At 46.8% G+C, this 22044-nt stretch overlaps 1 protein-coding gene across 1 annotated transcript in view; it reads left to right on the top strand.

Moving 5' to 3' along the window:
• The window catches only part of LOC308147840 (receptor tyrosine-protein kinase erbB-4-like), a gene marked incomplete at its 3' end in the record, with an annotated part of 282612 nt that overhangs the window by 182968 nt on the left and 77600 nt on the right, over positions 1 to 22044 (top strand). The window contains 7 exon segments of the mRNA XM_080520173.1: positions 8585 to 8723; positions 10435 to 10496; positions 14809 to 14927; positions 16061 to 16202; positions 17531 to 17644; positions 19951 to 20077; positions 20514 to 20587. Coding sequence (XP_080376299.1) covers positions 8585 to 8723; positions 10435 to 10496; positions 14809 to 14927; positions 16061 to 16202; positions 17531 to 17644; positions 19951 to 20077; positions 20514 to 20587 — 777 coding nt within the window.

Genomic DNA, 22044 nt, shown 5'->3' with positions numbered 1-22044 from the left:
AATGTGTAGCAATAAAGGAGCTGATAGCTGCAATGCATTATGGGAGTTTCTGTTTGTCGGGTTTTAAATGTAATTATTGGGGGTTGTATTAGGTTTGTAGTGTTGGTAATGTAGTGTTGCTTAGTTAATGTAGTTTAGTTTATTAGTTGTAAGTTGTCGACCAGCAGTGAAGAAGGTTTTGTGTGTCGTGTCCTCCTGGCATGGTCTTCCTGTGGGACTGTCAAAATAAAATGTGTGTGGCTCTCTGGGTGTTGAGTTCAGTGGGAAACGGGACCAAATGGCTCTTTGAGCATTAAAGGTTGCCGACCCCTGGTCTAAAGTCTATTGTAATAGGAATCGATTGTGTGGGATTACTGTTCCCGGGGTCAATGTTTTTTTGGGGATTGTAGTCATTCTTCCGATGTTTATTGGCTCCTCCGAAGTAACGCCTGGATGCCTTGAAGTCTGACAGGGGATTTTCAACCCGTCTTAAAATGACTTTAAATAAACAAGGATCTCTGCGGGAAGGTGTGCCTTTCAATAAAACCACAGATTTGATCACGACTCGCTTTCCCCCCCGAGAAGTAATCCGAACGGAATTAAGTAGGAAGTCATGTGTCCATTACGAGAAATAGTCTGGGAGGCTCTGGCTTAAAATGTAACATGTGACAGAAAGACTAATCATAATGTGGTCTGGATGGATTAATTGTGGCAACATTTGAAATATGTGGACTGATTTTTTAAATACTCACACCTTCTTACTTGGTTAAAGGAGTCATATTATCCAGTTTTTCAAAAACTTTCGCATTGGTCTTGTTGGACCAAAAACCTTGTATTCAAAGTTTATTTCTCCAAATCCAGCTTTTTTCTTCATTTTCTTTCCCTCCATTTAATTATGGGATCACAGGAGCGACATTCAGAATCTGCTGTGTCTGTGTGAGCTGGACTGGCTCCGCCCACACACGCCCATCTATGGGAAGAGGAAGGAAGCACTTCCTCTTGTGGCGCCATGTGCCAGAGCAGAGCTGCCTGATTGTGAGAGGAGGCAAAGAGAGGGGCCGAGCTTGATTGTGATTGGCTGAACCCTCCCGATGACACTATATAGGGTTTGATTTCTGATTGGCTGGTTGGAGCGACACACTTTTTAAAAACTGAAACAAGCAGGAGAGAGAGAGAGAGAGAACAGGCTTTCTTTACTTCTGGGGCGTCGTTCCAGGTATGGAGACAATTTAGTTCTGTTGGAAAACCTTCACAAAGTGAATGTTGCACAATATGACCCCTTTAATAGTAGAGGGGGACACGGAAAGGATTTGGATTCCTTCATAGAGTAAGATACCGTACATCCTGAAGTCCTGCCTTAATTCCCGAATTCAACATGACGTCGAAGAATATTTGACGGAAATGTAAGAAACCTGTCTGGAAGGACAATAAATCAAACTAGATTCACCTTATCCAAAATTAAATATTGAAGAAATGTTGGATTATGGAAACGCCGGGTCGAGAAAAGACTCATGGGGGTAATGGTTGTGTAAAGGGTAAAAAAAATAAATTTAAAAAAAAAAAAATCACACAATTCCCTTTCTTGAGGAGTTTCTCTTGTGAGCACTAAGTTATTTAATTGGCTTTTAAGAGGTTTAACCGCGGAGCTTTGCCTACAAACGCAAGGCTTTGTCGACCTGATGCAACCGCGCGCCAAGCTGCTTCCCGGCGGCGAGCGGGAGGCGGCGGCCGCACACACGCCTCTGCGCCCGCGTGCCGTATTCCACGTGCTCTGCTGTCAATTTGCCGTCATCTTCCGGCCCCGTCTGAGGGTTTTTTTTTCTCCCTGTGTGAGCCAACGTGGGTCGGGGAAAGGAGAGGCCATCCGACTGTGGAAAGAGACTGATGATGTCGATCCCCGTGCTCAGCAAGTCGGCCCATCAATGGAGTGAGAAAGTGCTATTGGAGCGGCGGGTGGGAGGTTTGGGGGGGGGGTTCATGGGGTTGGTGCGAGGAGGAGGGCGACAAGTGTGGGGAGATGATCCTAATAAAATGAAAAAAAAGAAAAGTGGATGGCCCGAATGCACTCAGCTTTGAGTTGTGTGGTACGTGACACACCCGCCCTCGAGACAAGACAATAACGGCAAATGCATGGACTCATCAGTCGAGGACAGATCACTATTACGGCCTTATTCATCAGCATAATTAGGGAGAGAAAGAGGTTTGGGACAAGTGGCTAGCAGCACTGATGAAAGCTCATCAGCAGGCTCCCTATAGAGCGATGGCCACTGATTGGTGCCGGGGCCATCATTGCCTAGAAACTACTTCAAAATAGGGGCTCTTCGCTCTGCTGAACGACAGTAAAATGAACTTAATTGGCTCGCAAAGGCAGACTGGCGCAGGGATCATTTTTACTTTCCTAACAATCCGTACACTGATTGGCTTGTTCTCCTTTCCTTCCGCGTGCGGCGGGCCAACACAAATAAATATTCCCGAGAACTCTCGAGGCGCCGCGCTTCACCTTGAGCTTCGGTAGAAAAAAAACCCACTGCTGACGTTCTCCTCGAATTTTGGCGCGATCATCCCCGAGCGTCGTGGGAATACCGTCGCGGCGCCGCGACTCTCTTTGCAGTCTCCAGGTTTTGTTGCTCCTCGTGGCGGTTATCCAGGAATTAAAGCCAGTGTTGTCCTGTGGGTTTCAACATAAAAGACAGAGGAAGTGAATAGAAAGGTAGAACCAGGAGTGTATATTAAAAAAAAATACTTCACTGACACGATTAGCAGCTTCTTGGAAGAATCGTCTCTCGATATTGGGTCACGGGCTTTTGTGACAGATGCACCGAGCCATTATGTTCAAAACTAGTGCTTTTAAAAAGCTGGAAGTAAGACAGATGTAGAGTGTCGTCAATTTCTATATATGTAGACGACGGTGCTGTTTTGAACTTCCTGTATTCAATTGACCTCTAAAAGGGAAGGTTAAAGTCCGAATGGAAGGCAGAAAAACTGTCGGAACATGTCAGATGTTGCGAAAAACCTACTTGCCTGAAAAGAAGGAAACCAAATTGAGACTCATTTAAATTTGCATCTAATTTGTTTATGTCAGAATTTGTTCTTGGGACAAATGGGGACCCAATTCCATAAACAAGATCTTTCTAGATTTCTAGATAGAGCGGACGTAGGACAATACGGAGGCTCTGTTCTGTGCCAAAGTCGTATGAAACGCCAAATCCTTCGCCGGCAGTGACTCTGTGAACAAACTCCCCCGGAACGGTACGGTAGTGATCTCATAATATTTACTAGAAAGGAATTCAAAGTCGAAGGGTAGGTGATGGCATTTCTGACAATATCCATATCGTGGTTTTGCAGGAACTTTAACTGAAAAGCTATGAACATAAATGACTGGAATGTGAAGACCCCCGGAGAGGGTTTTGATATTTTTTTGGGGACATTGCGGATTCGCAGCACCACCTAACAAGATCTCTCTTCATATGGGGCTTTGGATCAAGTCAGCATTTCATGGGTTTGTGGCATCGCCTGAAAGTGAAGAACGGGGATGAATAAATGCAATAAAAGGGGGAGCCGTTCACTCTTTCACCCAGTTTAGCATTTATTAGAATGCAGCGAGTCGTCCTCACCCCGTGTCCCACTGCACAGCTCTACGTCAAATCTAATCTCTGATTCAACATGACACTTCAACTTTTGCTTGGCGGTTCCTACCCTCCTACCCCCTCCCTTCTTCTCCTCTCCAACACAGCGAGTCACTTTATTTCGCTGCCAAGAGAGATGTAGGGAGGGGGGGGGGGGGGGGGGGGGGGTTGGATCAGAAGCAGTCTTGAACCAAACATGACCTGTCCATATGGCAGCCGAGTCGAAGCAGAAGTGAGCGCTTTGGTCCAACGCGACCACGTTCCGCCTTCCTTTGTCGTCCCAGAGACCACAAAGTCAATTAGACGCCCGGTAGCGGGGAACAAAACGTAAGCACGGTCTGAAGAAGCTTCTGGCTTCGCCGGCGCTCATTTAATTTCGTCTTTGGTCGACCAAGATTTAATTAGTGTGCGCAGGTTTTAGTGGGAACCACCGGATTCTCAACTCGACAAATCGACAGCTTGTTGGGGATTCTTTTGATTCTCCTTGTTGTTGTTGTGGCAGGGAAGTTTCCCTGAGAGTTTGCTGTGTTGCTCTCTCTCTCTTTCTTTCTTCGGGAATCGGATCCGGAACTTGTTCCAGCGAATTTGTTGATTGGGCACTCACAAACTCTCGCCGCCGCGACTTGATCTGCCGCCTGACAAGTGACAAGGCCAGGTCACCGACCCTTTGGAAAGCAAATGTTCGAAGGCTGGACACACACTCCGCAAAGGAAGGTTTTTATTTATCGGGCCACTCGCAAAGCCATCATGAGGGAACCGCCGCCATATTGCAGGGCAGCGGCGGTGAAAGTCTGCACTCTCCATTTATGCAAAAGGTTTGGAAATTTGGTTAAAAGAGACCAATGTTTCTTTTCCTGCTCGCCCCGCCCCTCCGTCGCCTCTCCAACTCCTCAGCCTGTTCTCCATTGCGAGACAATAGGCTTTATGACGACGTCGTGAATCACGGGCAGCCTCCGGAGGGCGGTGGGGGTGGCGGCCGCTGTAGCTCTCTTGTCTTGTCCTGATCGAAAAGATCGAATCGCGAGGGGAGGGAGGGGAGGGGAGGGGCTGGCGGTGCAAGACTGTCACCCATTAATGAATGACCACCCGATACAGGCTTGTCATCTCGCCGGAAGACTTAGTGCTCGTGCTTGGATGGACAGTCGAGTTGGCAATTTGTCTCACTGATCCATTTCTCACTGATGGCATTTAAAGGGGCGGGATCACGTGATCGACGGTCCTCCGCCGAATGGAACAGAAACCCCATTTTTTTTTGGGGGGGGGGGGGGGGGGGGGTACTAAAATGTCTGCCGAGCAGTTAACTGGATCTTCATGAACGACTCAGTGTTTATAGTTTCCCTCCAGGACTACCACTTGGAAGCTGCACACTTTCCCTGTTTATAGTCCCATTTATGACAATAATAATGGCCATGTACTTAAAACTACAGATGGGAGCCTCGCATTTGATTGGTTTCATGGGACCCTTTTTTTTTTTTTTCTTCTTTCCCCTCCTTTTGTCGCCGCACTCATTCTGCGGTTTCAGCCACATGCCTTCCGTATTGTTCCACCAATGTCAGCTGTTGCGGGGGGGGGGGGGGGGGGGGGGAAATGCTTTGAAAGTGTTTCAAGGTGTTATGCTAGCAGTGCCAAGCGGCTATAAATTCTCCAATGCTGCACCAGAATATGACAGATAACATCTGCTGAGTCTGTATTTTGACGTAAAGCAAGGCATCCGTCACAAACTTCAAGGTTTCACAAGTGTTCGGGCCGACGTCAGTGGACTGCGGCGCCGGTCTCTCGGGCGCATGCGGCACACCCGACTTGCGAGACCTTATCAATCCGGTGTGAGAAAGAAACGTCCGTAAACCTCAAGGTAACCGAGGGACAGTGACAAAGGTGTCACGGTCACCTTTTTAAATACCACATGGTTGGATAACCACAAGTAATAGTTAGCGTTTTGCTTTTTTTTTCCCAGTCGCCTCAGTTGTTTGGAGGAATCGAAGGACAAACTGTGCAGAGTACACATGCTGAAAATGTCTATTGTCACGAAACCCATTCCTATAACCTAATAAGCTATACATACATTCTGCATCCCGTTCGGGATTGGAGCCTCTCTTGGCTGGCTTTGGCCCACAGGCCTTATTTTTGACACCTTTTGTACTTGATCCTCGAGATCCTGGAGGATCTGGTAGATATTACAAGCATTTTTCATTTATGTTTGTACACTGTGGCATTACATGGCGCATATAGATCAAATAAAATGAATAAATCGATTAATTTACAGCGTTTAATTGAAGGTGTATTCATTTCTTAATTTCCTCTCTTGGTGAAATAACATGCTTTTTTTTCTATTTTCTATTAAAGATCCCTTCTATAGATATTTGCCCCGCCCCTGCTCTCGTGTCGCGCCAAAATAGCCAATCAAGCCGAACGAAGGCGGTATAGAGTTTACATCCACCATCAATTTCTACAGAAAGTGATTGCAGTTTCAACATGAAGCCCATTATAGTGGCGCAAGATATCAATCTTGCTCTGTTGCTGTGCATTATGGATGTTTTTACAAGCCCGTGGCTTTGAGGCTAATGCTAGTTAGCGTTAGCCTGATATCTCTGATGGCTTTTGTTTTGCCTGCCACTCTTTAAGAAATTTCTTGAGAATTGGATTGGAACATCCTGCCGGCCGCTTTTGGCCCACGGGCCTTAGGTTTGACCCCCCCCCCCGTTGTGACGTATTCTCGGCCCGCCCACCTGATTTTGAGATCTACCGGCCCCAGACGCCATCGCAGTCGGCCCGCGTCGGCCATTTGAATGTGGCTTGTCCCTTTCTTCACCCGCCGTCCGTGAGTGCGAGACTCCGCCTTGACAAATCGCCCGTCGTGACGGGAACATGATTACACGACGCCGCGGCCGCGGGGCCATTCAGCAGGGAGACGAGGCGCCATGTCACCTCTAAAGAGGGCTCTGAATAAATGTCCCCGTCTCCACCAAGGCCCACTTCCTTAATCAGGGTGTCGGATGGTAATGATTAGCTTCCCTGAGCGCGCGTCCCGGCCGCTGATTCGTCCCCATAACTCACACGTCGTTAATAATCTGCCTGCAGAGACAATGCCCTGCTTTACCTTCACATAATCCAGCCTTAATCTGAACCACATTGTTACTTTAGATTTTTTTTTTTTTTTATAAATTTCATTTATTATGACAAGTACTTTCAGGCTTTATATTCAAGGAGACACGAGACGCGAGGTGATTGTATCTAAATCCCTCGACGAGGTTGAATTATGCAGTCAGCTGGTGTCCCGGAGAGAAAGAGACACTGATGCAAGGTGGGGGGGGGGTTGTTGTTTCTCTTTCGCCTTGGGTCACGGCTTGGGAAGGAGAGGATTACCGCGGCATCATTTCATTCTGTGTCTATATCCAAAACCTGGATTAGTAACAGGGAGAGGGATTAGAATTTATTATCATACTCCATGCTCAGGCATCTGTTAAGGGCACCGGTCCTTGAAAAGAAACATATTTTTGCTATTAGGCAAATGCCGGATGTGGAGCCCGCCTTTGTCCCCGGCGCGGCGGCTCTCCGCTTTGATGGCGGGATGTGGGGGAGGTCAAGAAAGCTGTGATCTTTTGCTTTTCGATGAGGCGGTTTGATGATTTGGGTCCAGCCGAGAGAGAGAGAGAAAGAGAGAGAGAGAGACCTTGAAGATAATGGCGGAACAAAATGGCATTTTGCTTAAATACTGGATATTTCCTCGGGATGCATCGATACCACTGTTTGAAAGTACACGTATGAGTGAAATCATTTTTAGTTACCCACCAATACTAAGTACCAATATGAGTACTAACCTTTCACTACTTGCCGATACCAAGTGCCGATACCATTGCGAAGCTTTAGCTACTTGCCAATATCAATTAAGGATATGAATTCCAGCCTTTACGTACTTGCCGATACCAAGTACCGATACCAGTACTAACCTTTAGCGACTTGCCGATATCAAGTCCCGATATCAGTACCAACTTTTAGCTACTTACTGATTACCCATACCAGTGACATGCTGTTGCCACTTGCCAATATCAATTAAGGATATGAATTCCAGCCTGTACGTACTTGCCGATGCCAAGTGCCGATACCAGTTCTAACCTTTAGCTACTTGCCGATACCAAGTACCGATACCACTTCTAACCTTTAGCTACTTGCCGATACCAAGTACCGATACCAGTACTAACCCTTAGCTTGCCGATATCTACTTAGCTACTTGCCGATACCGATTACCCATACCAGTGACCCGCTATAGCCACTTGCCGATATCAATTCCCAATACCGGAATCAAGCTTTAGCAACTTGTCGATGCAGAGTATCAATATGAGTACTGACCTTTAGCTACTTGCTGATACGGAGTATCGATACGAGTACTTAACCAATAGTATAAAGCCTAATTATTATCTATTCGCAAACAATCTGTGAAGGCTATGCGTTGCCGCAAGCTACCTCCCCACACTTGGACGGATGATGTCACACAATACCCGCCGGCTTGTATCGGGAAGCATTTTCGGAGTATGTTGTGTAATCAGCATCAGACCAGATATTGCCGTCGGTATCGTTGCATCCCTAATCCCTGCGTTGGTTTATTATTTCAATCAAAACACAATCATCTAATGCCCGTGTCATCAAACTCGATTTGACATTATTTACCGCATAATTAGAAAGTTATACCATCAGTGTTTTGTGTTGTTTTTTTTGGGGGGGGGGCTTTCTTTTGCGCGCTTGTGTTTCTTCTTAAAATATTTGTGTCTGCGGATGTGGCATTGAATTACCGTCTGCGTTTGTCAATAGCAGTTATCGTCACGCTCGGGTGCACTTCAGGGACCACCGTGTGCAGCACAATAAGAGTTAACCTTGAAGTATCGATTTTCTGCCACTTACGCACATGTACTATATATCAGCAGCTATGTGCTCATTTTTTTCTTGATATATATATATTTATTTATTTTTTGTTCTTCTTGCAGAGATACTGAACGGTGGGGTTTATGTGGACCAGAACAAATTCCTGTGCCATGCGGACACCATCCACTGGCGCGACATTATCAAGAACCCCCAGGCCGAGCTGCTCGTGGTTCCGTCCAACAATAGCAACCTCGGATGTGAGTATAACGTGTAGATCAGGACTGTCAAACACATTATTATTATTTTTTTTTTTTTTTTTTTTATTTGAAAGAAGTCTATGTTTTCAGGAACCTCACCGGTACCGAAAATTGCGACAATCTCGACGCGAATAGAATCCGAGGCCCGGTTTTAGACGACGTCTCAAGTGAAAACGCATTTTACCTTTGTGTTTTCCTATAAGGAATAAGGGCAACTTTTTGAAAACGATGTCCGTTTTTTTGCATGGAAACGCAGGGAAATAATGTAGTTGGCATTCCAGGCCACAGGTGGGCGCTGTTGTTTGTTTTTGTAATGCGGTTGGGGTTCACCACAGGTGCAGAAGGACTATTTACTACGGCCGTGGTGCGTTTTACCCCATTTTCACAGCGATGGAGTCAGAATGTTTTCAAAAATAAGCGTTCTCCCCCGTTTTTATTGCGACGTCGTCGGCGCATTTTCAGAAAAGTTGCAATTTCCCCCCCGTTTCCAGCATTCTCGCAGTTAGTGAAATAATCTTGCTTTGTTTTTTTTTGTTGTTTTTTTTCTATTTGCTTATGGTTTGGCCCACACACGCACGCGCAGACTTCCTCGCCCTCTCCGTTTGCCTGGCGGTCGTTTGGAAGCGACGATCACATGGCGTTAGGTCAACGCGCGAAGCTTCGCGTGGCGCTGCTGCGGTGGCTCTGCAGCGAGGCCCATGGAGCGTTCCTTTTTAACTCTCAGCAAATCTGACAGCTGGTTTGAAGCTGCCCCCCCCCCCCTCAGCTCCCTCCCACATTGGACGTAACAGGCCTCGCTGTCCGGAGGACATCGTGTGTCACAAGAAGTGGCGATGAAAAGACAGAGTCTCTCAGACTCGCGGGTGATCCTTTTGCTCTTTACGTGCGAGAGACGAGGGGAAAGTTTCTCTGGGCCCTCCATGTCAAAACACGCCACCGTGAACAATAGCGACAGCGACGCGGACAATGGGGGGGGGGGGGGGGATCTGAGACCGGTCGCCGACGAACAGGCGCGAGGACCTCTCGGCGCTCGCTGCATCAAACCTGCGGGGATATGAAGACATCACGCGACGCCGCTTACTCAGAAACACTTGTTTGTTTTGTTGTTGGTTTTTTTTTTCTTTTTTTTGAAGTTGTACTGCCATTTGGTTGAGCGGATGGCACTGATTTCGGAGGAGGGAAGAAAGGGGGGACGAAACGCAAGCGCGAGAACAAAAGGAGGTGGACAAAAACAACAAAAAAAAAAGTTGACGAGAGGAAGCGTGTGGGAGTTGAGGTTTCCAAACGGGGGGGCCCTTTGCCAAGCCGCGGTTAGTATTTAACGTTAACAACCCCGCAGTGGGAGTGGTTGAAGGGGCCGGGTGACAGTCTGCCGCGCCATTCCACTTACTCTGTAATTAACCCGCAGTCAATTAGGGCTTGATGACGGGCCGCTGGCAGGCGAGGGGCTGCGAGCGCTCCGTCAGCTCCCACGTTGCCGAGCGAGCGCCTTGGCGGGGGTGGAGGGGGGGGGGAGGGGGGGAGTCGAAGCCTGTCGTTCATCGGCCACGAGGACGTCCGACAGATCCGTCACTGTCTGGGAGGGTTTGAAGGCGTTTGCGATGGCGGTGGAGGGGGGTGGGGGTGGAGGGGGGGGGGAGGGTTCCTAAGTGTCTCGTGTCAGAATTCCTCACAAGTTTTCCGGGGGGGGGTGTTTGGTGTCTTTTTGCAGGCAGACGATGCAATCGCTCGTGCAACGGACGATGCTGGGGGCATCAGGAAGAACAGTGTCAGACGTGTGAGTATGAAGGTCGTGTTTCTACTGCAGAGAGTACATGTGAAACCGGTAGGCGAGCAATATCAGCAATATTAGTGACAGACGTGAGACCGACTGTAAATTCTGTTCTGCCGTACCGATACCGGCAACTTAACCGCAAAGAGACCAAGTAGCTACCGGTTAGTGTTCGTATCGACAAGTAGATTATAGTTGGTACTCGTACTGGGAGTCCAGATTGGCAAGACAGGTAAAGGTTCGTACTCTTATCCGCAAGTAGTTTATGCTCATTACTTCTATCAGTATCAGAAAGTGGCTAAAGTTTAGTACTAATATCGATACCCAGTATCGGCAAGGAGCTAAAGGTTCGTACTCTTATCAGTACTCGGTAGGCAAGCAGATAAAGTGTATTACTGGTATCGAAAAGTAGCTAAAAGTTAGTACTAATATCGGTACCTGGTATCAAGAAGTGTCTAAAGGTTAGAACCAGTATCGGTACCAGGTATCAGCAAGTAACTAAAGGTTAGTACTAGTATCGGCACCAGGTATCAGCAAGTAGCTAAAGGTTTGTACTAGTATTGGTACCGGGTATCAGCAAGTAGCGAAAGGTTAGTACCGATATCGGTACCCGGTATCAGCAAGTAGCTATAGGTTAGTACTAGTATTGGTACCCGGTATCAGCAAGTAGCTAAAGGTTAGTACCAGTATCAGCCCAACAAAAAAAACAACAAAAACATTGGTATCGGTACCTCCCCAATGTTTCCGGTCTGCAAACTGAAGCAAATCTTCTCAACGCATCAACAAAACACAGACGCCTCCGGACACGTCGGCTGCGCCGCCCCCTGATTGGTCCAAACTGCCCTCATGCTGAATACTTCAAACACGTCGGAGTGCGTTTGCAGACCCACGTTGTTGCACACTGCGGTTGGAATTACCAGAGCAATTACACCGGGGGGGGGGGGGGGGGTTCTTTAATCAGGCCAAAGCAGACAAGTGTGAATGCCCTGAGTTAGAGGAAGAGTTGAGCCGGGGCGCTGACCCTTAAAGGAGTGCAGACGGAGAGATGTACTATGTGTTTGGAGGATGGGGGGGGGGGGGGGGGTTCTCCTCTGTGAATTCCAAAAGTACCTCGAACAGTTTGTGGGAGAACTCCGATTTCTTTTTTTTTTACACATTAATCGAGAAATAATTTCACACTGAAAGTCCAGTTTCTATTTTTCCTCCATCCTGTCTGTATAGAGAAACGGGAGGTACAAGTTACTTGCGAGTTGATGTGCGTGTTGTACGTGCAAGGTCACCACAGAAGACGAACGCTGTTCAAACATTCCGTTTTAAAATGGAAACGCTGCATATTTAGACTTTTCATGGACATTGCAGTCTGTGATAGAGCCAATTAATAAATAATTGTGTGTGTGTGTGTGTGTGGACATATATATATATATAGTTTGGATCTCATGCTACAGATATAAGATGTGGTTTGAATCAAGTTCTGAAGACCCTGTAGACGAAACCCTGCATTTATACGAGAGGAACAAATGAATTTAGTCCAATCAAGATGTTACTTTCAGGCCGAAGGACGTCGTCGGTCTGACGCGAGACAAAAGTGACGACTCGGCAACGAAGCTAATATGTTTATCGATTGTGTCATAACAGGGAATCGGAGGGGGGGGGGCGGGGGGGGGGGATTAACCGTGGTGTAAATATCCCAACTCGCATTGTGACATGTTGATGCTGTTTATGCACGATAAATAAAGGAACTGGTCCAGGGAGAGGACTGTTGCTTCTTCGTTTAATTACAGGATGTTCCACTCATGTTTTAAAGACCCAGAGAGCGCCTGGCCTGATTTCCCTCCGACTAACACGGACTAATAGACTACAGAGCCTTGTTTTTTGTTGTTTTGGTTGTTGTTTTTTTTTCATACCGCATCATTATGTTCGCAACTCTCGCAGAGAGTGAGCGCAGCACTTTTCCAATGCCTCGCTTTTCAAGCTCCTGCTGGCTGCCGGCTCTCCAACCCCGAGATTCCTCTCTCGCACGAGCATTAAACAACCGCGATGCAGCAGGTAGGGTTTTCCGATTTTTCGTCGTTTTCAACTAATGACACTCGCTAACTGTTTTCTTTCCTATAAGAAAAAACGAGGGGAAAGCAGCGAGCGAGCGAGAGCCCGGGCTTCTCTTGGAAGCGGCACATTTGGAAAGTGTCTCTGTCCAATTGGTCTGCTTTGGCTGAAATCGGCCGTTTGTACAAACACAGATATGGAGGGGAAGTCGGGTCCAGAGCGTTTTGTTCTTTTTTTGGGGGGGTTTGTTGCCGGAGCTTTATTTACCCAACGGGGGAGCGCCTGTCCACATGAGAGCAGTCGCTTTGCGTAACCGCCGGTCGTCCAGGCGGCGTTTGAGGGGCCTGGAGAGGGGCAAACATTTTATTATGTCCAGTGTCTGGGTGTGTTTGCTCCTTCGCAGTCAGTTCCCCAATGTGAAGCTCGTTTACATAAAAAGGCAGATTGCTATGCTAAATGCTATGCTAAATGCTATGCTAAATGCTATGCTAAATGCTATGCTAAATGCTATACGTGCATTCGCAGTGCATTAGTGAATTGATACAGCGCCACTACACCGCAAAAAAAGTTCCTCCGGAAATATACTAAAACCAGCAAATGAATACTTAAAATAAGCAAAAAATGATCTGCCAACAGAACAAGGAAATTTGACGTGACAAGATTTTCAAAAATAAGAAAAGGATTCTCGCCCCGTAAGACCCAGCGTGGTGTTGAAAATAGCATTTTTGGACTCAAAACAAGTATTATTTTCATGTGTTATGATTAAAATATGAACATTGGGCTTATGAAATGCAAGTTCAGGTTTTGAGTGCTGGTCAGTCGTCTTAAAATGAAAAAGTTTGTTTTAAGCCCCTAACAGTTCTTAGAACTAGTTTTTAATACTCAACGCCAAGACCATTCGCGCTAATAAGAAAATAAAGTAATAATCATCTTAAAACGAGAATAATAATCTTAGCGGACAATTATTAGTCAAAAACAAGTAATTTTTCACTTAATCTACGAAATTATATCTTGCTGAGATTTAACTATTTGCAGTGTACGTTTACAAGCTAGTTGGCGGGTTAACAGTCAGGAGGACGGCGCGAGAGACGATAGACATCCACAAAACTTCCCTTTGAGGAAAAACAGCAGTTTTTTAAAAGAAGGGAGACGAACGCCTGAGCTGCCAGACCTTCAGCAGAGGGAAGCTCAGAAAATTGTTTGTGCTTTTATGTCATTTTGAGGCGCGACAGTGGTTTCAGCACCGCGGACAGCTCCGCCGTCACAGTTGTTATTTTCTCCGTGTTGCCAACATAAAGAACGTGAGATTCCTGTTGTCGGGAGAGTCTGGAGACTGCTGTTGGATAATTGCTTAAGTTTCTTAAAAGGTCTTTCTTGTTTCAGTTTTTAAAAAGCCACATCAGAAATCAAAACCCTATATAGTGTCGTCGGGGGGTTCAGCCAATCACAATCAAGGTAGGGCACTTCCCCTTTGACTCCGCCCACAATCGGGCAGCTCTGCTCTGGCACATGGCGCCACGAGAGGAAGTACTTCCTTCCTCTTCCCATAGATGGGTGGGCGGAGCCAGTCCAGCTCAGACAGACACAGCAGATTCTGAATGCAGCTCCGAGGATCCCAACATTCAAATGGAGGGAAAATCAAGGGGAAAAAAAGCTGGATTGAGGCCAATAAACTTTTGGACTAACGAGACCCATGTGGAAGTTTTGAAAAGCGGGATGATGTGAGCCCTCTCAGGATGCCAGGGAGAGAGAAAAAAAAAAGATGGCGTTTGCTCCTGTGGACAGGACATGACAGCGGGCCCAGTCCATATTCTCCTGGGAGCTTTATTTTGACAGTCACCAGCGAGAAGGGTCCAACCTGGCCGGACGGCGGCGGACTCTCCACTGTTGAAAGGGAAGGCGAGAACGATTTTGCACTTGAAACCTCGTCCCGAGCCTCTCCAGTCGTCACCTGGCAGCTGGCAAGCAAACTCCACTTTTAGACGCTCGGCGCTGGAGGATACGGAGATGATCCAAGGGCACCTGCGTGGGTTTTTTTTTTTTTTTTTTTTTTTTTGGAAGTCTTCAAACCAATGACCTTGTGGTCACCAACCTACTTTCTGACCTTTCGGTTCCAGAAGCCCCTCAGGTGCATCAGCGAGCAGCTGTACGAGCGTCTATACAGGTTGGGGGGTGGTGATATTGTCTGTGTGTTTGTGTGTGTCAGACCTTTAAAGCACCTCACTCTTTCTTTTCTTTTTTCCTTTTTTTTTTTTCTTCCCCCCCCCCCGAGCAGTGACAAAAACGGTGTGTGCAGAGCAGTGTGACGGGCGATGCTTCGGGCCTTACGTCAGCGACTGCTGCCATCGAGAATGTGCCGGCGGCTGCTCCGGCCCCAAGGACACGGACTGCTTCGTACGTGAGATACAGAAACAAACACACACACACACACACACCGTCTTCCCTTCAAATATTTCCTCGGTTCCCCGTGTTGCACTTTTTCTCCCGCCGTGACAGCCGTTAGCCAGGAGCGCCGTGTTATGACATAAAGCCAGAACACACGTGTGACAACGCGACGCGGTATTCCCAACGCCGCAGAGGGCGGCGATCGACCCGAACGGAGAGATCCGCCGGAGCGACGAGACGTCGCGAAAGCAACCGTGAACAAACATCGCAGGTGCAAAAAAAAAAAAAGAAAGGATTATTTCCCAAACACCTCAAGTTACTCGATAATCCATCGTCTCAATGGCTTTTTTGCGTAACCCTTCAGAACCGAGTCGACAGAGTTCTCGAAGGTACCCCTTAAAATACGCCCCAACGAAAAAGCAACTTGTTTCAATCGGTTTTCCTGAGAAGAAATCAGAGGGTTTTCATTAAATGTGACCGATTTGGCAATTGTCAAACGTCTGCGACAACTTGAGACCTCCGTGCGTCCGTCTGTCAAGGGGGAAGCAAACGGGCAACGACGGTTGGTTAATAAGTCCGCGTTTCCTACGTGTCCGGCGTCGGTTCCCCGTCCACTTTGTTTACCCGCTGACGGGTTGTTTGTCATTTCGTGGCGGGCCGTAAAAGTCGGCGGCGGCGGCGGCGCTCCTCAAAGAACAAATTGGTGATTCAGTGCTTCAATTAATGTCCCTTTTATCACTTTAAGTTGTGGGTGGAAGGAGAAAAAAAAAAAAAATATGTCGGAATGCGCGCACGCACACGGTGATGATATTGTAGTTGTAATTCACAGAAAGGCTCATCCAATTCAATTACTGTCGGATCACCGCCGCCGACAAAACACTTAAGGGGTTTATGGGAAAACATTTGACCATTTACATCGCGGCCGTAGATCAATGGCTCCAATTTCTCTCCCATTTGGCTTCTCGGAGGGACGCGGGGCGACTCGCCGCGCGGCGTAAAAATGAAATGCGGCCATAATACTTCGGCGACTTATGCCCGGACGGGCGGATCTTAAAGCCTCGTGAGGTTTCCAGTGCAGATAAACCTTTATTCATTCATTTATTTATTTATTTATTTGGGGTCGCCGCTTCCTCTCTCCGCAGGCCTGCACCAATTTCAACGACAGCGGCGCCTGCGTGACCCAGTGCCCTCAGCCGTTCGTGTACAACCCCACGTCCTTCCAGCTGGAGCACAACCCCCGAGCCAAGTACACCTACGGCGCCTTCTGCGTGAAGAAGTGTCCGCGTAAGTTGAACCGCCCGTCTCCACTCGGGGTTTTTTTTTTTTTTTTTTAAACCGTTTATCCTGAAATCAAGACGCCAGGCAAGTTACGCCGAGTTGAGATAAATTACCGCGTGTCTCAATCAGCGCGCGGCTGCACCATCTGCTTCTGCTCCTGGCAGCTGAAAGTTAAAAAAAAATAATTAATAATAAAAAAAAATAAAAAAAAGCAAATCTTAGCTCTTCCCTTCACGGATCTGGAGTCAAGAGTGCGGCGGTGGAGCGACGTCGACAGATTGCAGATTCGAGTTCCGCTGATCAAACGAGCAGCGCTTTTTTCTTTTTTTTTTTTCTTTTTCATTCTTCTATTCTTCCGCAACTAATTTGATTCATTATGTTTTTTCCCCGAGACCCGTTATTTGATCATTATTCAGACGTGGATGAAATGCGATCCATTTCTCACCATTAAGGGTGGAAATGGGAATGTTTAGCAGCGTTTTTGAGCGGCTGTATGCTGGAAACGCAACTTTTTGAAAACGCTCCAACTCTGTTTCTGTGTGAATGTGGGGAAAACACAAGTTGTTGTTTTTTTTTTTAAAGCTTTGGCTCTGTTTCCATGGAAATGGAGGGGGTTTAATGCCAGAATTTGAAAATGTCCTCCGTGGAAACGCAAGGGGGGAGTGCAACTTTTTGAAAACTCTCTGATTCTATCCTGGTCAAAACTGGGGGAAATAGCAACTGTTGGAAAATGCCCAGATTCAGTCTATGGAAACGGAGAAAATGCAACTTTTTGGAAATGTGGGGGGGGGACACAACTTATTGAAAACTCTCTGGTTCCACCTCAGTAGAAATTGGAGGTTGGGGGACACACAATTTTGAAAACACTCATACTCCATTTCCGTGGAAACGGAGCAAAACTCAACTTTTTGAAAATGCTCTGACTCTTGTCTCCATGGAAACGGACGAAACGAAACCCACTTTGAAAACGCTTCAACTCCATTTTAGTCAAAAAGTGGGAAAACGCGATAAATCCGTCTGACATGGAAACCTGGAAAAACGCAACTTTTGAAAAACTCCAATTCCACCTCAATGGAAATAGTCGGCGGACCGGGGGGGGGGGGGACTTTTGAAAACGCTCACACTTGGAATACGCAATTTGAATTTTTTAGTTTTTTAGTTTTTTTTGTTGTTTTGTTTTGGGTTTTTTTTTTTTCACAACCAACAGCGCTTCCTTGTGGCCATGCAAATGACATCGCTTTCAATGTTTCCGTCATCGCCGCGGAAACGGGGCGTCGTTTGAAACACTGTAACCTCATCCTCTCGTCGTTGTTTTTGCCGATTGGTCTCGCCAGATAACTTCGTGGTGGACCACAGCTCCTGCGTCCGAGCGTGTCCCAGCAACAAGATGGAGGTGGAGGAGAACCGTATCAAGATGTGCATCCCCTGTACCGACGTCTGCCCCAAAGGTACCGTCCCATACACTTTAAAAAAAAAAAAGCGAACGCCGCTGTTGTGTCCCGGTTCATAAATCACCGCTTTCACTCCAAAGGCTCCACCTGAAGTACGCGCCCCCACCCCTCCACCCCCCCCCCCCCCCACTCCCGCTGTCACTTTGAGCAACTCCTCTCCGCAGACGGATTTTGATGAAACCTGTAGTGATGATGTATTTTATTGCCCGCTGTCCCATCGAGTGTCGGCATCACTCAGCAGACCCGGCGGAGCCTGTCAGCTTTGTCACCGAGAACTTGGCGGCGCCAAGAGAGCAAAGTGCAGGACACGGTTTTAATCCAACCCCCCCCCCCCCTCCCCCGACTGGAGTCATAATATCTACTTAAAACGTATTAATTTAATAACTCTGCGCCAGCAGTGATGCTACCGAATGGAGAGGAGCCAGAAAGAGTTGCCCCAGAAGCTTATGCCAAATGTAATTTGTTTTTTGTTTTTTTTGCTGGCGCCAGCTTAGCTTTTGGTATCGTCCTCCAAAAACAATCCTAGAAAAGTGATTTATTGATTCCAAGAGATATCAACATATTGAGATTAATCCGAGCAATACACACTGCGGGCGTCAGCCACTAGGTATTAATCCTGCCGCTTCGCTGATGCGTTCAGTACTGTCGAACCGATACCTGTTTTTTTAAAGGACAAGTATTGACCTTGAAGTAATGACGATGCCGAGTACCGATATGAGTACAAAACTTTTGCTAATACCGAGAACCGATATGAGTACTAACCTTTTGCTAATACTGATACCGAGCACCGATGTGAGTACTAACCTTTTGCTAATACCGATACCGAGTACCGATGTGAGTACTAACCTTTAGCGAATACCGATACCGAGCACCGATGTGAGTACTAACCTTTTGCTAATACCGATACCGAGTACCGATGTGAGTACTAACCTTTAGCGAATACCGATACCGAGTACCGATGTGAGTACTAACCTTTAGCTAATACTGATACCGAGCACCGATGTGAGTACTAACCTTTAGCTAATACCGATACCGAGTACCGATGTGAGTACTAACCTTTAGCTAATACCGATACCGAGCACCGATGTGAGTACTAACCTTTAGCTAATACCGATATCAAGTACCGATGTGAGTACTAACATTTAGCTAATACCGATACCAAGTACCGATGTGAGTACTAACCTTTAGCTAATACTGATACCGAGTGCCGATGTGAGTACTAACATTTAGCTAATACCGATACCAAGTACCGATGTGAGTACTAACATTTAGCTAATACCGATACCAAGTACCGATGTGAGTACTAACCTTTAGCTAATACTGATACCGAGTGCCGATGTGAGTACTAACCTTTAGCTAATACTGATACCGAGTGCCGATGTGAGTACTAACATTTAGCTAATACCGATACCAAGTACCGATGTGAGTACTAACATTTAGCTAATACCGATACCAAGTACCGATGTGAGTACTAACCTTTAGCTAATACTGATACCGAGTGCCGATGTGAGTACTAACATTTAGCTAACACAGATACCAAGTACCGATATGAGTACTAACCTTTGGCTAATACCGATACTGAGTACCGATATGAGTACTAACCTTGGCTAATACCGATACCAAGTACCGATGTGAGTACTAACCTTTGGCTAACACAGATACCGAGTACCGATATGAGTACTAACCTTTTTCTAATAATGATACCAAGTACTGATATGAGTACGAAACCCCCTGGGGGTGGGGGTGGGTGTGGGGTGGTGGGGGTCAGCGGATCCCATTGTTCCCACAGAGGTAACCGATCCGGCTCTTCTCGCGGCGTCCCATCGATTGGCTAATCCCCCGATTACATCGTGGCGTCGCGGGGGGGGTTAACGAGGGACGGCCCGATGGAACTGTGGGAAATGATAACAAATTAACATTTCAGACGTGGAATTGGCTGGTATAAATCACTATCAAAAACTGGTTACACCACTTAATGCCAACCTTATTCATCATCCCCGCCGCCTCTGTCAGAAATACTTGGCTCACGCTAGACCGCCGGTGTAATTAATGCAGATGTAATGAATTCATTATGGGGGAGGAATTGGCTGCGGATTGGCCGGCGCTTTCATCAAGAGTACCCCAGTGAACGGAGAGAGGCGGCGGCCTTGCGCCAAAAGAAGGACGCTATTTTTTATTTTATGAAAGAGGGTGAAATATGTTTTAAAAAAAAAAAAAAAGGTTAATATGCGCCGAATGAGGCAAGCTAGGACATTCCGAAAGCTGATTGTGTTTCTCTTTTTTTATTTTTTTATTTTGCCAAGTGTGCGACGGGATCGGGACGGGCAGCCTGCAGACGGCTCAGACGGTGGACGCCAGCAATATCGACAAGTTCGTCAACTGCACCAAGATCAACGGCAACCTCATCTTCCTCATCACGGGAATTAAAGGGTGAGTGGCTTAAAAAAAACAACAAAAAAACAAATCTTTACCGCTCCGTTTTGGTCGCCCACCAATTCGACTTATTGCCAATAAAGTCTTTCAAGTAGAGGAGTGGAAAGGAAAAAAAAAAAAAAACCTGGAAGAAACCTGCAGGATTAGACCGGGAGCTTTCCTTTGTGACCTTTCCACTTTCGAGCCTTTTCAAGATCAAAGCCCTGACCGGCCAATCAGAGCGGTCGGCAAAACGGCCCCATACAAACGGTCTTTAGCAGAATCCGGCGGCAGAAGGTCAAACCAGCGCCGCCGTCGCACTCTTCAATCAAGCAGCTGCTGTCAGGGCCGGCGCCGCCGCCGTTAATGTGGAAATATGAATGCCATTTGACTCGATTTCCCAAAGAAGTCTCTCCCTGAACACCCCCCCTCCCCCCCCCCCTCCTCCCACCAGGGACATGTACCACGGCATCGGACCTCTGGATCCGGAGCGTCTCAACGCGTTCCGCACCGTGAAGGAGATCACCGGTGAGTGTTTCTATTCTTTCTTCTGTACGTCGAGGAGTACCGGTGTTGACCCGCCGGGATCCCGAACCCCCCCCCATTTTCTCGGCATATTAAAACTGCGACTTGCAGTTGAGCCAAAACCGCTAATGGAGTGAAACTGCATTTTCATAATGAAAACCTCGGCAATAAGAAAGAGCAATGGCCATCCGGTCCCCCGCCGTTTCCCGCTCCCGCCCCTCCATAATGTCGCCTTCCACCGACGCCGATTTGATCTAATCTGTCATTACAGGCAAGTGTAACTGGACAAATTGCCCAGAATAACCTTACATCCATTCTTTTAATTAGAGTATATTGTCTTCTCAGAATGAGCTGAACTTCCCAGAAAAGCTACGACCAGAATCTGTCGCAAAGCAACAAAAAAAAAATCATCATCATCAGACGCATTCAAGACTCTTTTACCCGTCATCCTTTCTCTTTCTCTTTCACCTTTGCTACTGGAAACAATATACTTATGATGTGCGGCAATTATCCCCCGTTGGAGGAGAAAGCCACTGTTTTCCACAAAGTGGAGGTGTCTCTGAAAGTTTCCGTCCAAACGCCCACGCCACGCGAGTAGCGGTTGGTTTTTTTTTCCGACAATGGGAAGCAGCGTCGTATCAGAACCTGCTCATTACCCGGGAATTAAACCTTTTCAAAGTAGGTGCCGGAGGTTGTCATCACTCAACATATCAAAAGCGGTCACGTATTCGTAGGCGTATACATTTAAAAAAAACAAACACAAAACTTTTGTTGCGTTTTTGTTTTTTTTGGGGGGGGGTTAGTATAACAGCGGTGGAAGGTGCAAATTCTTTGACTCCGTCTCCATGGAAACGGGAGAAAATGCAATTATTTTTCAAAGTGCTGGGACTCGGTTGAAGCGGCGGGAGAACGCAACGCTCCCATAACTTTTAAGTAACATAAGCAGCGGGGAGAAGCGAACTTTTTGAAACGCGTTCCGTCTCAGTGTGAATGCAAAATGCTCTGTTTCCTATGGAAACGGGGCTAAAAGGGAACTTTTTGAAAATGCTCCATCGCCATGAATGGAGCATTTATTTTATTTTTATTTATTTTTTTATATAAACGCTGCTATGCAGTCCATGCAGCTTTAACAATGAATAGAAGACTGATATCTGCCGACTTCTCGAAACTTCAGGCACCTCCAATAACCCCGCGCTTTCCGAACAAAATGTTTATCTTTGGTTAATACGGGAATTTTTTTTCTTTTTCTCCCCCCATAAATGCCTCCTATCTGAAGTTACGTGATGCAGCATTTTTTTTGCCTGCAGCTGTTTTTTGGAGCTTTTCCACTGAGTTCTTACATACCTGGAGCTGAATATATAAAAAAAAAAAATATATATATATATACATCCCGTCTCTTCACATCCTGAGCTTCATAACAAGACAATATTAACTGTACCCTGTAACGGACAGATCTTCTG

This window comes from Blennius ocellaris (assembly GCF_963422515.1).
Source record: "Blennius ocellaris genome assembly, chromosome: 24".
In the NCBI taxonomy this organism is placed as follows: Eukaryota; Metazoa; Chordata; class Actinopteri; order Blenniiformes; family Blenniidae; genus Blennius; species Blennius ocellaris.
This window is presented reverse-complemented; position numbering and strand designations above follow the sequence as displayed.